Consider the following 20,374-nt stretch of genomic DNA (forward strand, 5'->3'; position numbering starts at 1 on the left):
GTACGATTTTGCATCAAAAGTTTTTACAACGTACAAACCCATAATGATAATTTTTAATATCCGTTAACTTTCTATCGACTGTCCGAAATCTTTGATATCCCCGCTACCTGTATCATCCCTCGGGATCCTTTATATCTTTTTTCTATTGTAAGTTTTTTGTCAGATTGAATTACTAGTTGTGAGGTTGCAGCCACCATTCGACATGCTGCATTCCAGCTGCTAATTTGGTAGTATTAAATGCATGCATGTCCTTATGTGTGAAAGAGACGGGTGATTGTTTTTTATGTGATGCTTTATTAGATCCATGAACTACGGGTGCTCACGGTTCATGCTTCTTACTTGTTGTGGTTAGTTTCTGTTAAGGATTTTTTTCTGAGTTGATACAAGATTGTGTTACGTGATTTAATATTGCAATGTTTCTTTGAATCTACTTTCAGGGTCTTCTTTTTCATACTACCAAACAGGCAAACAGGATTATGGTAAGTGGTCACCACAGATTAATGGACGCCTACAACATCGCGGGTGTCTTGTATAGAATATTTATATTTTTCTTGGAGTGCAGCCACAACCACGTGGTAATCCATGGACTTTCAAAAAAGAAAGACGTTTTGTGTACTGACATCGCTTCTGAAATAATTAAATGTAAACTGTGCCGATCAATAGCAAACACTGAGTTAATTATCGTGATTATTGTGTTACTGTAGTTAGTCACTGCATTCATTATCGTAATAAGTTAAAGATTTATGTTGTAGACGGAAGATATTTCAACAGCCTTTCTATCTTATCCGCTAATGTTCCTGGCAGAGACAATGGCAAGTATCAAACAATAGCTTCTACGGGTCATAGACGTCATAGTTGTAGGACTTTGATTTGGTTTTCTTCAATGTCATATTTTTCTTACTCATTCCAATTTTAACAGAATTTATTTCAATCATGATTGAAAAAAATTATTTTACCAACTGTGCAGTTCTACTCCATAACTAGGCGAGGCACACTTTAATTTACTGAAGTTATTGTTTTAGTGGTTCATCATTATCATTGACAGTCTCCTTTTTCTCACTGTTGGGAATAGGCCTCTCCATCCTTCTCAGTCTTGTGAACGGAAAGTTCTATACTACCTACTGTTTGTAATGTGTACTTACGTTTCTTTTCTTAATATTTATCAGAATTGATATTGAAGATTCGACTAGAAGACGTCTTTGCGTAGTATGACCATGAAATAACTTTTTTTAAAGTAACTATATCCTTATTTACATGTTTGGGTTTAAGTACCTAGATGTGTATTACGTATCAGTAGACCCACCCAATCAATCCATGTTATGATACAAAAAGTTAATAGAATGTTATTACTATTATTCCCGACAATCCTCCCGAAATCCCGACAATCATCAATTTAAGGTTTTTTCAAGAGAATGTATATTACAAAACTACACGGAGGACAAGCGGAGGCCCGCGACCTCTGCGCGTACGCGCTGACATTTCACTGCATATTTACTATCAATTGTTTTGTTTAACGTACCACGGTGACGAAACTAGCCGGCAAACGAGGCTCATAAAAATTTGTTCCAATTTTATTTACTCACATACGATACGCATCGAGAAACAAAACAATGAAATAGAGGTCAATCGACAAGAAAATTGCCTCAATTAGAATTGCACAATCTAGTAATCTACTCTCGTCTGATGTTGGTATGCAACTTTAACGGTGCTTTAAATAGGATTGTAATAAAAATACTGTTGTAATAGATAATACGTCATTTTATTTATATTAGGTACTTCTATAACAATACTTTTAACAGTCTTAAAATAAACGACTTAGTGAGATAGCCGGCGGTTAACGCCTTATCTACAATATGTACATTTCAAGCGCAGGTGAGGGAGGCGAAGGCCCGCGGCGCAGTGTTGGGCGGCGCACTGTGGCGCTGCAGGCCCGCGCTGCAGCCCCCCACGCCGCGCGCCACCGCCTCGAAGAACTGCCGCAGGTCGCTCACCGACCGCGTCGGCGGCGCCTGTAAGTCATGAAGCGATGCAGCGCGCCGCGGCGTCGTCTCCGGAACTACTATAGGTCTCGTCAGCTGCTCTGTGCTTCGCGCCAGGCCACTTCCAGTTTTAGACAACGACTCGAACAGTGCCCTTCTCTCCCTCACTGGCACATACTTAGCTACGGCTTCGTGGGCATTGGGCGAGCAAGATCTCGCCCTGCTTTCTAGTGAAGCCGTTTTGCGCCGGGCTGCCTCCATCGCGAACCGGCCGCGCTCCGCGGCTCCCGCCGTCCCCTCCCAACGTTTTAGATAACGGTGACGACCTTGCTCTGAATCTGTGGATCGAGCGCGCGGCAGCGTGTGATGTTGTGCGGTCAATTTGCTGCAGTTGTCGCATTTGATGACCTCCGCTTTTCGTACGGGCGGCGGAGCATCGACCACGTCCGTGGTCTTCAAGGCGTCAAGGGAGAAGGTTAGGTCAAGGCTGCGATCGGACGATGAGTCGTAGTCGTCGTCCTCGACGACGATGCCCTCGTCCGTGGCGGCAGGCGAATGGTCTCTCCGAGGCAACTGTGTTTCAGGGGAAGTCAACAACCTCCGGCGAGCCCTCGGTGGCGCCCTGGGCGGACATGCTGGAGTCTCCTGCTGGGGAGCCTCGTTCTTTGGTTTGCGAGTGGTGTCCGCCGCCGGCAGCACGTCCAGGAACCGGACCTGTGGTAACGGTGTCTGGCCGAGAATCTCGACACACAGTGCGCGCACCCATTTGGCATATTCCGCCGCATTGCAAGTCTGTAACAACGAAAACCTTGAATTTATATAAAAAATGCAAGGGCGCACTTTAGGTAACTAGGGCTTTATAATAGAAAATTGAATTACACGACTGTTAATTTGAATAAGAGTAATTTTAACGGAAACGCTAACCTCGCGCGTTTTTTAAACTTTTATAGTAATGACAATAAAACATCCGATCTTAAGACCTTCATAGACGAGACAAAGCATAAATGCTCAAGGATCACATGTCTTTCTTCAGAACTTGTTTCTTTGAAGTGTCAACACCTTCAAGATCTATCCCTTCTTTATGTTAATAGTCCCATCAAAAGGTCGCTTTGCACAAAAGGCGATGATTTACGGGTGTTGAGCTCAGTATGGTCTATTAAAACGATCGAATCGTGAGAAAGGTGGGTCGAAGGGGCGAGCGTCTTGCAAGACGTTGCCCAAGTGCCCTAAGATAAAGCACACGGTATTGGTAAGGGAATGCAATATTTTACGCGAAGGATTTACTCAATAGTTTAGCAGCTAAACGTGGCGTTATTAGCGTTTACCCATTTTGAAGTTGATGGCGCAGTCATGTCAGCTAAGTATTGTTTGTTTACTACTAGAGAGTACATGATGCACTTCTTATAACTTTCAAATAAGTTGTCGCAACTTGTCATTACATCTGCAAGCGATCCACTTTCAAGCGAGCGAGTATGGGTATTTCGTTTTCACATTTATTGAACCACGAGATTGTGAATATGTAAAATAAATGGTAGTTTCTAAACAAATAAAATAATTTCCTATATTTTTTTCAGTTATTAATATCTATCTACTGCTACTATCCCGTCTCTACTTATTAAAGTTTTTTGATATTAGATACTCAATCTAGCAAATATAAAAGAAATTGCAACTTCAAATTTTGTAAGCACGTTATGTTTACATAATGTTAACATATTACACGTAAAAACTATCGATTTATATCTATTCAATGTTAAGGTGGCATAATCTGATGAGCTGTTGATAGTTTATGTTAGCATTGTGGTGGTAGACAATGACGTGGTACGTGACCGCGCTGACACATTGTATGCGCACACGTGGTCATGGCTAGCTTGTGTAATGAGTCTGCGACAGTAATACAATCACTACATGAAAAGATGCTTGGTAGGGAAAAAACTATTTTTTAATAGATGTAACAGAATTTGATTCGGAGGCGCAGTAAGTAACCTGCTAAAGAGGACTATGAATATAGCGGGCAGAAAACCATATGACAGGAACTCTTCTCAAATTATTTTTATCGTTTCGATAAAACTTTCGATAAAAACATAAGATATAATACAGTTTTATAGAAAATATGTACATTTTCTAGAAAGATTCGCCAAGAAACAACAGTAGTAAACAAAACAAAGTGAAACGAAACATGGAAACAACAATGTTTGCAAAGAGTGATGTCTCACGTCGTTTCCTCGCGTGGCCACGGGCCGGAACAGAATTGGAAACGGATTGACAAAAGAACATACTGTTACACATCATCGACGCCCGTAAATGCTTCCCGGACGACGTGAAATCACTTTTCACTGAGGAAACGAAAGTGATTTCTCTCATGGTTATTGCTTATAATTGTTCCGCTGTTATTAATGTGCAGGTTGCGGCTAAATCCAAAAGTGTGGCTACACCTAGGTTCAGCCGGCTATAACTAGGTGCAGCCGGTCTTCGATACTTACCTATAATAGGTATCGTTCTTATCATAAGCTAGACCTAGTTTTAGCCTTTATCATACCGACTAGACTATGTGCAGTCGGTTAAATGTATCTAGATTTAAGAGTGCATCATTTTATTAGACTTGACACGAATGGTAGTATATATCATTGTAAATCTAGCAGAAATTACACTACACTTAGGTTACACTTAGGTCTAACGAAATGAGACCGGCTGCACCTAGGTCTAGCCGGCTAAAACAAGGTGTGCACTTCGGTGTTTAGCCGTAATATTTAATAACTTGATACATAACTACATACCTAACTTGACAATCAAATTACCTATTGAAGGGCATGAGTTGTTTTGCCGCCTTTGAATTGCGAATGACATTTTGCGGTTATAGTCATAATGTTTTCCTTGTAAATAGCAGCAAGGCAATTACGAAATGTATCAAAAGTTGCCGCGTGTTGATTGATTGCATAGCCTATTCACGTCTGCGCATTAGCTAAGATTTTGCCTTCAAAAGTTGAAGATCAGACGCTTTCCGATCAAATTAAGAACACATAAGAACTGTATGTTCCAAGTAGACGATTTTTTATGGGTTTCCTAGTCAATAAATAAACAAACACCATTCAGTCGCACAGTCACATTATGTACAGTCAACCGTAACTCAAGTTACCTCGCATGGCACTCTATGCCACGGCGCCCAATGCCAATAAAGCACATTTGCAATTATTTTTATTAGCTTGATATGCTTTGTATTGTACATTACATTCTGTATTTGTTTACATGTTAAAATAGTATAAAAATCTGAGTATGTAATGTTTGTGTTACTTCCGTCCCACGGGCGCCATGATAAAATAGATGAAAATGGAACGTTATAAGATTCTTCTAGCATTCCTGTATTTTCTTAATATTGGGACCGATTTCCTGACTCGAAATTTAATTTATTTTTTTATGAAATTTAGTTTATTTTTTAGAAATTTCGCCTTAATATAAAACATGAAGTATTAAAATAAAAATTACCTGAAATGTGGCAACAGACGAGTCGTCGCGCAACCGTGACAACTGAAAGGCATTGGGGAGGGTGGGAGCGATGCGCAGATGCAGGTCTCGCAGCGGGAGTCTTGCTGCCGGCCTTCTGGGCAACGTACCGTCGCGCCAGGCGAGCAGGCAGCCCTGCTGGACAGCCGCTCGCACCCAGGCCCAAGACTCGGTGTCCTCATTGTAATACTGTCGTAGAACGCCTGTTGATCAAATTTTCCGGTTGTTAAGAAACTATTTATTTAGTCAAAATTCGACTAATAAGCCCGCCATATTGCTAGCGTTCGAGTTTTGCAACAGTTCTGTATATCCAATGAGGTGTCTACCCAATGACGTCGAGTATTAGTTATCTCGATATTTCCAAGTGAAGTCTCGGAACGCAGCTAGTAAAACAACGAAGGCTAAAGTGTCTATAAAATTATGGACAGTCGATTCAATAACATCAATTTGTTATGATGTTATTGAATCAATTCGATTATTGGCGAAAAGCTGGCACTTTCGAGGTTCGAGTGATGATAAACAAGTATGATAGCTGCTAGATTGTAAAATCCCAATAAGGGAATTGAAAGTTAATTTCTAATAAACTACCAAATAGAATGTAAAATGTGTTGAATATCACAAACACAAGCTTTTCCACGCGACTTCATTCGCGCGTAAAGTTATTTTTCGTGGATACGGTTCCCATTTGTGTTTTTTTTGTTTCCAATACAGGGAAATCCTCTTACCCTCCCCAAGGAACCTACTAGCCCAGTAGTTTCGGTTCAAGAGGCTATTTATAGGTTGCTAGTTTTTGCAATTCACCTTATCATTGATCTGATAATTAGTCTATAAAAGTTACAAATGTATTTCAATTTTATCATTCGTTCCTTATCATAGATCAAACCCTTTATCATTGTAGATTTCATAAAACACCGAAGTATCTTTGTAATAAGTACCTAGATATTACTTTTACAATTGAACAAGAAAATTCTTACATATTTTTACAAAAGAATTGAAAGTAATTCGTTAAACGTAAAACCATCATACGAGGTATAATTTCCATTTTATGAATTTAGTAAGTTCCAAATGAATTAATCGATAGACATTAAACTAGCACTAACTGACTTTATCTAGCATTAACTGGGAATGAATCACGCCTCACGCCCACAACGAATTTATCTGGTTGGCTGAAACTTAACTGAAACCACGCTTATCGCATGACTGAAATTAACACACGGATAACTGAATGTGTTTTGTTCTGTTGACAACATTTAATTTATCGTAAGATACAATAATCCTAATTTGTTTTATTTACAATTGCAGTTAATATAGGTACTTAGGAATATATATCGTAACCCTATTCGAGTGTAGACTCCGGACAGTACCTACCTAATTATGAAAGGTACAAGGTACCTACAACCTACTTACTTGTTTCCATGAGACTTGACATGTTGACCTGTCTATTTAATGACCTTTATCAATTCACGGGTTTTTTAATGGCCAAAACATGAAGTACCGGATCAGGACGTGCCCAGATTCTGGGCCCCTAAATTGTTAACTAAAATAAAAGATAACTAACCAGATTTGTTATTTTCAGCTATATGACATGTAAGTCCTATGGTTACTTAGTTAATTATTGCAAGGGGTTTCTAAAGACAATGTCGTACCTTGAAGGTTTTGTTTTTATGTGAATATCATATTACGACAAATTGGCATATCGTGAGACTACGCATATTAACTATGCCTGAGTCGAAATAGTTTTTGTAGATTGCTGTTCGACAAAAAGTGGACAGGGCAATTGGACATGTTTTTCTGTACTTTTTTTTTGCAGTGTTTTTATGTGTGATGATGTGGCACAAGTCATCAGTGACCGTGGTATATATATGTTAAATGTGGAAAATAGGTAGATGTTACATAATTATAGTACATTTTTACTTTTACCTTATTTTTCTGACATACTAATGCTACCCTATAGATACCTACAATAGTGATAGTGATATAGGTATTACAGTATCGTAAACAGTGTCTTCTCCTTAACAGAGATAGTAAGAAAAGCCGATTAACACATTCTTAGATTACCTACGAACAAAATAAAACTAGGTCAATTTAAAATGACTCATTAGCATGCTATAAGGCTAGATCGTATACCTACCTATATCCTAATACCTATTAGGTAGGTACTTAGCGTATTTACCTAATCTTAGTGGTGGGTATTTACCTAATCTTAATCAGGGTGGTGCAATTTCGTGGAACTCACGCCGACAGCAAACAGTTGCACTATCCACAACGGAAGCAGAGTATATGTCTCTCTCAAGTTGTACTCAAGAGGCAATGTGGCTTAAGCAAATGCAAGAAGAGTTTTGGCCACAGCTGGCTTCTCTACCTGTCAAGCTTTTCTGTGACAATCAAAGTGCAATCAAACTCACAGAATCTATTAGTTTCAGGCACCGCAGTAAACATATTGACATCCGTCATCACTTCGTTAGAGACTAGGTGCAGTCTGGGAGGATCGTCATTCAGTATGTGAGCACTGGTGACATGGTAGCTGATGTGTTGACAAAGGGTACACCGCAGCCTAAGCTACAACATTGCAGTCTGAAGATGGGTCTCCGTGCGTCTATGGGAGGATGTTGAAATATAGAACGCACCCTATTGTGACAATAGATAAACGTCAAGTCGTGTTTTTTTTCCCGCCTTCTGCGTCTCTCTTCCCGCGCTGCTCTGTCTGTAACGTGCTATTTTTATTATAACTAATAAACTAAACTTAATTAATTATCAGTTTTTCTTTACTTAGTAAACATGATAATTGCTTATCATGGAAAAAAAGCTACCTACCTATCATGTGCATCTTATAGGTTAGAGTAAATTTGTAAAAATACATTAAAAGTAAAAATACGTTCATCCACTCGGTCCGCTCCAACCAGTGGTCCCAATAAATCTACTCAAAAAAGTTCTTGCACCACTGGGAGGTCCCTATCCCATAGCGACTTTATTAAATAGGTATAATAGGTACTAGCCTTTATAAAAAAATGATATAGGTAGGTAGGTTAGAGTACCATAGGGACATCAACGACAGACGACAGACTACCTAGGTACCTACCTACCTACTGACATTTGAGATGCACCTGTCTCACAGCGGTCAAAAGAAGGCAAAAACATCAATTTATAATTTTATAATAGAATCGTAATCAGCTTTGCCTGTGTTTCATTTCATGTTTATTTTTATGCGTTTTAATATTTGTTTTTTTTGCAAAAAGTCTAAACCTATATCGAGAAAGTACCTAGCTCCAAGTTTGGAGGAAATTAGTACAAAACTTTTTCCGAATTTTCCCGCCATTTAGTGTGTGATACGAGTAGGCCTATGGTGTTTCTTTGGTTTTCTACTTAGGTAGGTAACTTACTCAGAAGTCCCTCCTAGTCATTTATTTTAGGCACTTTCCTACTTATCTAGGTACCTTCTAGTACCTAAAATACTACATTCTATACTATATAGAATGTAGTATTTTACTAAGTCCATAACTTATTTCTCCAAATGATGTTATAGATGGTGTCTGAAAATAGGCACAGTAGTAAATGTCTGATGTGAGGGCGGATTCTAATTCCACCCACATTACACATGTTTGTTTCATTTTCTAAATTGAGAGTCATAATTATTCTGAGTAGTCAGGATCTTTCAATACAGCTACTTAGTTATCTTAATAATATAATAAAATAACAATACATTCAGACCATTATCGTTTCAGACTGATCAAATCAAACCGAATTAGGTATTTATTTACATTTTAACACTAATAGCAGGAAAGGAACATCAGAGTACAGGAGATACCTGATTCATATATGATATTGGACCGCTTCGAGAACAGAACAGACACAGCTGTCTCCTCGCAGCTGTTATCTATGCAATAAACTGACCTGATATCCTTATATTGGGATCTGTGGGCGTTGGCACAGGTCCTGGAGTCAATTCTGGTCGAAGTTTCCTTAGTCCGGCCACCACACGCGGCGCCGGGGACTGCTCTCCCACAAGCATCGCCTCACCACAACATCATACAAACAAACACTACACCAGTCAACATCACTAGAGAAACCAAAATAAATAGTAGACACTCAAAATACTCCAAGGAATCAGTTTTTAATAACAAATCAAATGTCACAAACAAAACGTCAAACAAAAAACAAACTTGTTATTTTTTTTTTCAAATTTCGAAATAGTTCGTCTTACATACGCGTCGCGCATTTGTATAAATCTTCGAATACGACTGGCCGGCCGGCCGGCGCGTCGATGAATGAATGGGTGAAGTGATGATTTGCATTGCACCCCACCAACTACTACGATAGTATAGTAAATATAGAGGTGGATTACAATGAACGAATATAGCGCCATCTTTGGACGAGTAGATGTGTTGATAATTTTTTTAAACAATTTATCGATATCATCAATGAAAGACTTTTTTAAATTCAAGTGCATAAATATAGATGCACATTTTTCATTAATTAAATAGAACAATGAAAAAGGTTTTTTATTTATATTTCCTTGCCATCTAGTGTCGAGTAGTAAATAATAATTACGATGCTTTTTATATAGCCATCTAATATCAATTTGTCGAAGTTTATAATTTTAAAATAGCGCCATCTGTAAATAAACTGTAGTAACATAGATTAAAATTAAATGTGACCTTTTTACCTATGCTTTTTAGTACCCTATGTAACCAAAAGATGTCAGTCATTAATAATAATTAAATTGTTTTATTTTCAGTAGATGTCACGAGTGGTGTTAAATGAAATTAAAAATTATCTTGTCCAAGCGTATTATTTTGTAAATACATAGATATAGTACCCAAAGTACTTTAAAAAAATACTAACGCGTTTAAAATCTTGTTCGGTAGCCTTTAAAAAAATGTTTGGTATATTATTTTATACTTATTAATTAGTACTTAGTAATTATTATCTATGCCAGCTCCACACTGCCGCTGAACACATGCCGACACGAATGAGTGAACATTGCGCAGTTGGTATAATTGCTTTTATTTACCGCATTGAAAGATCTGCAAAGTATAGCGAATCCACAAAAGTTTTGGCAAACTGTTCGAAGACAGTGTGGAGCCGGGATTAAACTTATTATGACGTAGTTAATTAATCTACTGAATTGACAAGGTACGTAGTTACGTACCTACTACCTACAAAAATTGTTTTCCTCATTCATGTTTTAGAGCTTGGGGCCAAAAAATAAGACTCGTTGAGACCTTTCGTTTAGACAATTAGGTAGGTACTAACATCCTATGTACCTACTTCAGCTCTTTTGATTGGTCACTTATAAAATAAAAAAATATTAAATTGTACATATAAACTGTATTTGAAAAAGTCATGAACTTTTATAGTGTTGTTTAAGTACGTTATACGTAACTATAGTACAACTAGCTTTTGTCCGCGGCTTCGCCCTCGTGAAATTTTCACGGAAAATGAATTGTTTTCCGAAATGAAAAGTATCCTATGTGCTTCACGTACTCATAACTATATTTAAGAGAAATTTCATACGTACGAGTACATAAAGCGTGAAGACGTCTCACTTTCGCATTTATAATATTAGTTGGGATAACCGATACAATGAAATAATACATTTTATTTAATATTTAAATTCTTTATTTCCATTAATTTACATTTAACATTTTTATATGTATTAAAATACGTCATATCATATAACTGGTTTGTTTTGCAATACATTTAGCTTTTTTCCATGTGTGTGGAATAAGCATTTACGTAATAACCAATATTTGAATATTCAAAAAGGAAGACATCGAGATCAAACAAATGGCACATAAATAAATTTTAATTACTAATAGTTATTTTTGTAGCAGCAAACTACAAAAAGACGACTATGAATACTAACATGTATAAAACTTATATAATAAGGCAAATAGAAACACAGTTACATATAAGTTAATTATAACAAATTAAAGCTTTGTCGTGGAAGAGACTATGAATATCACAAAGAGCGCAGCTCCGACGCCGGCGCCGGTAGATCACCAAGGCCGCCACTTAGCGTCGTCGTCCGCCGGCGGTCCCGCGCGCTGTTTTTGCTCAGCATAAAAAGCCTCCAGTTGTCGCCTCGCCTCCTCTTGTTTTTTGTACTCTTGGTACTCGATCAATTTCCTTTTCTTTTTAGGCGGCAAGTTGCTGTAATCCATCGGTAATTCGCATTGTTCCGGAAGATTGGGCGTCGCTTCAGTTTTGTTCTCCAAAGGAGTCGCATCTAATTGATTCGCGACGTATGCACTGTTTTTGGGCGAGAGCGCCGTCTCGGAAGACTTCGCCGGTGACCTATATTTCCTAAGATCTAAAGTGTCGTTGCTAGGAACGTTTGCCGGTGAATACTGATTGGCTTCGCTTCGGTAAACATCATGTCTATAATATTTAGTTTCGGCTTCATCGGAACCTGAATTGTTATCGGCGTTGTAATCGTTGCCCCGTTTGTCCATGATGTGCTGTCTGATCTTTTGGAGAATCACATCCTTAGCTTCAGCTGGGACCCTATTGAAGTATGGCGCGTTTCTATTTCCATTGACTTGAATTTGTTCAGGGACGTGATGATGAGTTGGGATTTTGTCAACGGTGGTGAGAAGCCCTGCCATCGGCGTGGATGCTTTATGCAACATCGGTGGATTAGAGCGTTGATATCCCCATTGTTTAGGATTCCCTTCGCCTGAGTAAACGGAGTCTTCCGCATCTGACGACGACCTCTCGTGGTCGCTGTAGTAGTGTTGCCGGTCGGAGACCGCGGAGACGGGCGACGTCGGCGGGGAAAACGGCGGCCTGTCCGGTACTTGTATAGTTAAAGGTTGCGCGGTAATGAGTCTCGACAAGTGGCTGATCAAGTTTTGGCTGACTTTCGAGTCCAAATCCGGCACCGACATGATGAAGCGGCAGGCTTCCGCCGCACATTGTCCGAAGCCGGCTTGAAATTTCTTCGCTTCTATAACTGGATCCTTAGGGCTATGCAACTTAGTAAGGTGGTTAACGGTTAATTCAAGGATATCTGCCTTTTCCAACTTGCTCAAGTTGTCGTCATCGATCTGTGAACAAAAATAAAAAATAAGCGTTTGCGCAGGTGTACGGAGCCATTCTCACGCTTGGAATTAATATAACTGTAAGTGGACAAGGATAGATATCTACGGTTTGTTGATGTACTTGTATACCAGTTGGGTGGCGTGGGCTTTAAACAGAAGGACGACCGGTCGAGATATAAATAAATGTCGTGTGAAAGGATGATGGATTGCGTTCTGATGACCACTAAAAGATGAGAGACCGCGCTTTTTCAAGATTAATTACATAGTAGATGCGGGTCTCAAAACTGTGGAGTTTTTAAAGCATAGATTATTTAACTCATTATCAAAAACGCACAGCTAAGTCGACCATTGAGTTCGAATCTCTTGGCTCTGTCTGATTTGTAAGGGATAGATGGAGACTAGGTATATATTACTGGATGTCAAAAATATTCTTTATTTGATTATCAAAAACTTTATTTCTTGATTTGATCAACAAAAATTCAAATGTGCATAATATGAATACAATTTTACTGATAACTTCTAACTTTTGAAGAATTTTAAAACGACTAAATTGTCCAATATATACACTGTCTCTTGGATAGTAAATTCCAGGACAGGTACTTAATTATGTACCATAACATCTAAAGTTAATCAAATATACGGATTAAAAAGTAAAAACTCACCTCCAAAGCCCCGACCATGAGGTCCTTCAATTCATCCAGGCATCGGTTGATGCGCGCGCGCCGCTTCCTCTCCAGCAAAGGTTTTGTAATCTTCTTATATTTGGCGGTCTTCGACAACGGCGCCGGATCAGACATATTGATCTACGTGACAAAGAAAATTTAAAAATTATTCAACTCACTCAAAATTATAAATATAGTTTATACCTAGGCAGTTTAATAGCTGCCTAATCTAGGTATAAACTAGGTACTGAACCTAAAGTTTAGTCATTTGCAAATTAATTTTAAAAAACAGATGATATATCATTATTCTAAGAGCACAAATGTTTCTGAAACTATTTTCAATAACTTAACATCATCAGCACATCGCAAGTTATACAACCTATATACATTGCAATCTATAATTTAACATTGTAATACACTCAACAAATAGATACGGATTTATTATTGCAACTCTACAAAACTTACCTCAAAAATTCACTGAACAATCACAAACAGAACTTAGAAAAAGCTTGAACGCGAGCTTAAAAGCTCCGGACGCGCGTCTGCGTCCGCGCACTCGGGAGTACTGCCTGAAAAAAGCCTTCGCCCCTCTCCCCGGCCCTTCGCACCCCGCCCGCGGCCCATTCATACAGGGCGCACGTGTGGCCCACCAATCAACTTTACAATTTAGAATTATGAAGTTTCATTTTCTCAAACGCCTAATTCTAATTTATTTTGCTAAGTTCAATGACATTGCATTAATGTCGGTACTACTTATACAGATAAATACTTGGAATATTATAATAATTTTATTTTGAGGAATTTTGTTATTAGTAACTAATAAATTCAAAAATTACTAGATCAAATTTGACAAATATAAAACTTCATGAGTATGTAACATGGCTTTTATAGTGAAAATACGTGGACAACATTGCGGGTGGCCGCTATTATATAAAATTCTACGATAGTTAAATAATAATTTGAGAAGCCGATTTTTTGCGTCTCAATATACAAACCTCAATGTTCAAATGATGAGAAAGAAAAATAAAGATAGGATTTTCTTCAATTCAGTGATGTGTCATGTATCCAGCTAATATTTGCAGTAGAAAGTATACGAACATTATAAATTCTACGAAACGGACATAATCTAACCATAAATTAATTAGTCTCAGTATAACACGTGTATATCTACAATTCTACATGACATGCGAACAAGTTATTTATTATTTATAATGCGTCTAGTATTTTAATGTGCATGCAGCACGTGGTCTAATCAGATACGGCCAGTGCATTGCTGCATTTATTTTGCATAAACGTTAGTTTATTTTTATCCATGAGCAAAAAGAGAAAGCATTAAAACTTTCGAAAAACACTGGCATACAAGAAACGTAAGAAAAAATAAATGTGCTAAATGTGTATTATGAGAATAATACCTGTAAAATGCAATCAAAGGAGCCGCCAACAACATTTTATTATCACAAACAAAGTAAATTAAGGACCGTTATATAGTTATAGATAATAGTTAGGTCAGTTCGGATATCCTTGCGCCGTTACTGGCGGTATCCTTTAAGATATATGTTGACGTAGACAAAAGGGCTACACAAAAAGTTCAGTAATAAATGGGACGGTCTTTGGAAGTAATGGGACCCTTGCTAAATGGGCGTTGCGGTAACATTTTTTTCAATGCCAGGTAGTTTGGCGCGAGCCTTCGGCGGATTCTGGTGTCCTTTGTCCATTTGAAGATTTTAATTCTTGAGGCGTTTACCATAAAAGGACAGAGATGGTTGAAGATTAAAAATAGTTTAAAATTAACAAAATAAGTAGGTAATATTATTTTATTTCTATTTACATCTCGTTCGTACTTGACATAGGCATTAAACGAGCTAAATATTTTATCAGTCCACTAATACTAGATTAATCTAATTGTTAAAGTATGATCAAAAAATATTATAAATTTTAAAACATATAGAATACTAGCACTACAAAAGCCCGCATCTCTACCCGTAGCAGCTTATGTTTCGTTCTAAAATTTCATCAAAATCAATCAAGTTAATTTAACCGTGAATAATTATCAAGTATGGATTGTGGCGGGGTTGGAAACTTACCCGGCTTTTTTGCACACCAAAGTCACCTAAAGTTGATTGAGTCAGACCTTAATCAAACGACACTCCTTATCACTGCACTTCCTAAGTTTCCAGACATGATTTATTTTATTTACGAAGCACCTCCAAGCAGACTAAACATCCACATAGCCGCCGTCAGAATGCGTCAATAAATAATAAGATATTCCATATATACAAATAAATGTTTTACAAATATAAATTCTTAGTATTCGAATCCTTTTTCCTGTTAAACAGCTGATTAATAAGCTAATAACACCACCTTATTTAGAAATTACTATGCGATGACTAACAATATTTAGATATTTTTCTGAATGGCGTGTTCCAATTAGCATAAAGGATTGTGTGATGACGCATTTACGTCGGATGACAATTGATGACGTCATGTTAGTTGTAAACAAATGATTAAATAGTAACATTTTTATACTAGGCACGAGCTACGATAACTACTCACTTTACAACTACGAGCACTTAAGTACTAAACTCATGAAAGAAATGCTGGCTTGATGTCGCCAAGGACGATATGCGAACCAATGGTCTGACAAGAAGATCGTGCGAGTGGAGGAGAAAAGGTAAGAAAGCAGTCTCTGGGCTCCGACGCTCAATGGCGGGAACCGGGAGAACTAAGACGAGAGAAAGAGAGAGAGAGAGAGAGAGAGAACAAACAAGTACCTATTTATTTTATAGATACAGTAGTTTATTTATTGTCCACCTTACGGGATAGACAGAAATAAGAGTTGAAACTAGAAGACCAAGTTCAACAGGATAGTGGTCTTATTGGAAAAATATTGAAATGCAAATACATAAAAGACAACTATGTTTAGTGTGACAAAGGTAAACCTGGTCAATTTATTTGTACAACTCACGATCATGTCATCACACCGTGCCATTGTTTTGTCTTTGACAAGAAAGATATTCCTTTTGTATATTTAAAACATACATTAATTAACTCGTGTCGTGCCACTGCTGCAAAATACGACACATTTTATAATTATTGCCATAAGTTTCTTGTGATATCAGATGATCAGAAAAACAATTAAAATACTTCATTATGTCGAGTGTATTTCAAAAATAGGTCTTTAAGAACGGGATTCTAATTAAATCAAAATATCTACATACATAATATTTTTAGCTTATTGCTTTCTTATACTCCTAAGAAACTAAGTACTTTTACTCATTTGTGGTAATTTTTTAAGTGCTCTGTCAAAAGAGTTGAGAGGAAAGATCTCGAAGTTTTTTTACATTTCTGTAAATTACTAATTTTTTAAATGTCTAAATCAGTGACATCGATTCTTAAAATCGATTCGGTTTCAAGAATTTCCCTGACCCCACTGGGCCGGTCTGACACGTTCTGTGTACCAAGATGACGTCACCCAGCGATCCTCGCATCACTTCTCAGGCTTTTTATATTGGTCCGTGAGAAAGAATGATAAAATAAACAATTATTGATAACGCAGTCTCAGTAGAAGGGACTTACCACTGGCCTAAGACGATGTCTCTCAGTATTATATGTATTAAGTAACCGGAAAATATAATTGCAATTATATATCCGGTAAGAAGGTAAGGCAAAAATTATTACAGTACAATAATTCAAAACTGTGGTAGATTCATGTAAAATAGGACCACTCCATATCCTCCCAGGGCGGGATGTCGTATGAGGTGATTAAGGGACAGGAGGACCAGTCCCAAGGATGGTTAATGTCATGTAAAACGACAGCGGAATTTTCAAAATTTCATGGTTTTTTTCCGGGCTATGCGGCTCTACAGCTGCGAATGAAACTGTGAACTTGTGGATATAAGAAATTTACAAGTGAACATTTATGTGTATTTCTACTCATTTAAACTAATTAAAATTATTTCAATATATTTTATCCGATAGTCAAATCATTATCTCAGCAAAAAATTTGCAATGGGTGTTAACGAAAACGGTAAGCTTGTTGAACCAATAAATATACTGGCTGAGCTACTGGAGACTGGAGTCTAAATATAGCAGGATAATAAAATAATAAGGCGGTCCACACATGGTCGGCTGTCGACGATGACGCGCGTGTGAAATGCCGCTCGTCGGTTTCTCACGCGTGCCGGACGCCAAAACAAACGCCCACGCCCACGCGTGGCCATGTCTTCCCAGGCTAATTGTAATGTATTAATATGAATGTCTCGGTCAACGGTTTGTTTGATTAAATTTCGAAGTCGGGTACGCACTTACCTACATGATAATCGCATCAAAATTTATTTTTTATTTTCTACAATGAAAAATGGGGAAGAAAAAGTGGTAGGCCCTTGCCCAAAGAGAGACACAATATACACGAGCTAGAGAATATAATAAAATAATAAAAAATACTGTATTGGACGGCGACAAAACACTAGCGGTTTATTTTGCAAAAAAGGTGATGATAGTAAAATTTTTATTTGAGTTTTACAACACTAGACAGTTAAGGCACCATTAAGACTTGACGAAAAGGAACCGATAGCGCAATTCCTTCAGACCGTCAATGAAAGTGAACAGTTAACCTAATTACTGGAGTCGTAAAGTTATAAAAGTTATTGTGGGACGAAACTCAGTTATTTATTTAGTAAAAAATAAAAATATCGAGCAAATCTTTGTCATGGCATTAATTTGATGTTCAGTTTCCAGAACTAGGCAGAGAAGCAGCGGCGCCTGCGCAGTGTTTATCACGTTGACACCGACAGCAAAATAATGATGGCAACGTTAATAAATTTACCGGATATTGACTTTTGAGGATTATACAGGGTTACTGGTATCTAACGCATAACCTTCCAAAGGTACATAAGTACAAAGCGCATAAAGTACATAGAGACTAACAACTTTTTTTGTTCTACGACTTTGTCTAAATGTAATAAATACAAAATTTTTCCTTTTTTAGGTTTAATGTCGTTTGTATAAAACGTTACCTCTATGTTCGGTTCTGCTACATAACGCCACTGTACTGTCTCGTGTTGCTTGGCATAGGGTTAAGATGTGTAGAATCACAAATTAGATTGTATTTTTTTTATATGAAAAAAAACTACGAATCACGAAAAGTTGTAGAATAAAAATTGCTTGTTTCGATATAACCAAAAATCTGTAGTGTAGGTACACAAAATCGGCCAAAATTCAGCTAACAGTATCGCAATAATATACCTATATATATTGCTGACGTAATGGATTTTATTCAATGTTGATAAACATTGAAACTTACATACGATAGTATGTAAAGTAGGTAGTTTATTAAAAACTTTTCGCGCCATCTAGGCTGAAAACTACTAGTTATGAACATATAATAACATCGAATAAGCTACTAGAAGTACTCGAATAAAAATGTAGTCAACTTGTATTATAGAATCATTCTTCGTGTATTAAATGTTGTACAATGGAACCCTTGAAGAAATAAAAACATAGCGAGACAGAAACTAATGATCTGCTTCATCTTTCATCTTGTTAGCACTATTGTCACTTGCCATTTGAACCGTTCGTCAATCATTCATGATGTATTGTATTGTAATGACATTATTGTAACGCTTGTTTTATGGGAACTCTTCATTAAATTGACCAAAGTTCATTGCTACATTAATTATGTCACACTTTGCAAAATGATCCATCCAAATATAATTCCATATGTTTTAGATTATTCGTGGGTATCATACACATTATTTGTTTCATTGAGATTAATGCAAATTAACAAATTCTCATTAACTATATTATTTTTACGTAAATAGGATATCATTAAACTATATCCTGATTCTAATAACTACCTAAATTTTTTTGGATTCTCCCAAGTTTTGTCAATAGCTATTACGGAATTAATTTTCACGTGTTTTGTTTACTTATAAATTATAACTAAATAAGTTTTAAACAACTAGCTGCTATCGCTACTTCCTCCATTGAATACCAAAGGTATCTGTCAAAATTCGCTTCGCCGGAAAGCAGCCGTGGGAACGTGGGCCGAACTCTTTTCTCAATAAAATCTCAAATAACTGCAATACCAATAAAGTCTTCGTCGCTTTTTGCCGATACACTTTTTAGCCGCGAATCGAAGTAAAAAGTTATCTTATTGGAACTTATCGCCACTCGTAACTCCGCTACCAACTTTTTTGATCGCCAATGAGTTTTTATTTTATTGCATTCGAACACAAAATGTGGCGTCGATTTTATTTTCATACTAAGCTTTTATTTTGCATATTTTGAGTGCGTTACTGCGTGAGTTTCTATGCAAACGCGAAATAAACATGATTTTCATACAAACTTTTATTGATTTGGGATTCAAACGCCAAAAGAATCAATTCTTGGAAACAAAGTACCCAATAATGTTTAGCGTTGGGGTCTTTTGACTACATGCATACCAAATTTCATCAAAATCGGTCCAGAGGTTTAGCCGTGACCGTATACTTTAATTGTGGATTCCTTTAACATTTTCAGTGACTACTCTATCAAAAAGGCTTCGATTAATCACGTTTAGTAAACTTTTTGTATAATTATGGTCGACTTAATTGCTAAGTAAGAGCGAGGTCAAAATAAACTTAATCTACCAAAACAATGCCACCACAAAAAAGGGAGGTTACCTAAAAAAGAAGCCTTAATCAGTTCACCTCAAACCATGGTTGAACTATAACCTAACCAGTAATTTAATTTATTTTAATGCCACGAGGATTGAAATGGGCGGTAAGGCGTAGTAATTATAGTGTTCGATACTAATCGTTGCTTCTTTGGTAAAGGGTGATTATAACCCAACTGACCAAAGAATATGGTATCAGATGTGACTACTAAGCACTCTAAGCTGCAACATATAATGGCTGTGAATCCGGGATTAGATTAGATGACAACTAAACATAGGATCAACAAAACAGAATACGCGAAAGTTAAGAAGTTTTTCATTATTTCAATTTAAAAAATGGTTTAAAAATATGCTGTTTATATAATCCTCCTTTATACTTCATCGTACAAAATAATGCTACTGTAAGGAAAGGAAAAAATCAAGGTTTGACGACCTCGGTGGCGAAGTGGTAAAGTGCTTGCCTCTGAACCGATCGGGTTCGATCCCCGGTCGGGTCATGATGGAAAATGATCTTTTTCTGATTGGCCCGGGTCTTGG

At 37.2% G+C, this 20,374-nt stretch overlaps 2 protein-coding genes across 3 annotated transcripts; both read right to left on the reverse strand.

The window, feature by feature from the left end:
- Positions 1-1,737: 1,737 nt before the first annotated feature.
- LOC128675467 (uncharacterized) lies at positions 1,738-9,632 on the reverse strand. The gene is made up of 3 exons (XM_053754893.2): positions 9,369-9,632; positions 5,460-5,680; positions 1,738-2,771 (listed from the first exon to the last, which is right to left on the reverse strand). Exons 1-3 carry the CDS (start codon positions 9,484-9,486, stop codon positions 1,863-1,865), a joined length of 1,248 nt encoding a protein of 415 aa, XP_053610868.1. The 5' UTR covers positions 9,487-9,632; the 3' UTR covers positions 1,738-1,862.
- A 1,462-nt stretch (positions 9,633-11,094) lies between these two features.
- Positions 11,095-15,483, reverse strand: LOC128675546 (transcription factor HES-4-B-like). Of its 2 annotated transcripts, none has more exons than XM_053755016.2 (3): positions 15,267-15,483; positions 13,183-13,323; positions 11,095-12,526 (listed from the first exon to the last, which is right to left on the reverse strand). In XM_053755016.2, exons 2-3 carry the CDS (start codon positions 13,315-13,317, stop codon positions 11,477-11,479), a joined length of 1,185 nt encoding a protein of 394 aa, XP_053610991.1. In that variant the 5' UTR covers positions 13,318-13,323; positions 15,267-15,483; the 3' UTR covers positions 11,095-11,476. The 2 variants fall into 2 exon arrangements, with proteins under 2 accessions (XP_053610991.1, XP_053610990.1); XM_053755015.2 differs by lacking the exon at positions 15,267-15,483 and adding an exon at positions 13,648-15,226.
- Positions 15,484-20,374: the final 4,891 nt, after the last annotated feature.

Source organism: Plodia interpunctella, chromosome 14 (genome assembly GCF_027563975.2).
Source record: "Plodia interpunctella isolate USDA-ARS_2022_Savannah chromosome 14, ilPloInte3.2, whole genome shotgun sequence".
NCBI lineage: Eukaryota > Metazoa > Arthropoda > Insecta > Lepidoptera > Pyralidae > Plodia > Plodia interpunctella.

Coding starts and splice junctions, on each gene's coding strand:
- LOC128675467 (XM_053754893.2), bottom strand. CDS start 9,486: ATGCTTGTGGGAGAGCAGTCCCCGGCGCCGCGTGTGGTGGCCGGACTA. Junction 5,681..9,368: donor TCCCAATATAAGGATATCAG/GTCAGTTTATTG, acceptor TTTGATCAACAG/GCGTTCTACGACAGTATTAC. Junction 2,772..5,459: donor CGTCTGTTGCCACATTTCAG/GTAATTTTTATT, acceptor TCGTTGTTACAG/ACTTGCAATGCGGCGGAATA.
- LOC128675546 (XM_053755016.2), bottom strand. CDS start 13,317: ATGTCTGATCCGGCGCCGTTGTCGAAGACCGCCAAATATAAGAAGATT. Junction 12,527..13,182: donor TCATGGTCGGGGCTTTGGAG/GTGAGTTTTTAC, acceptor TTTTGTTCACAG/ATCGATGACGACAACTTGAG.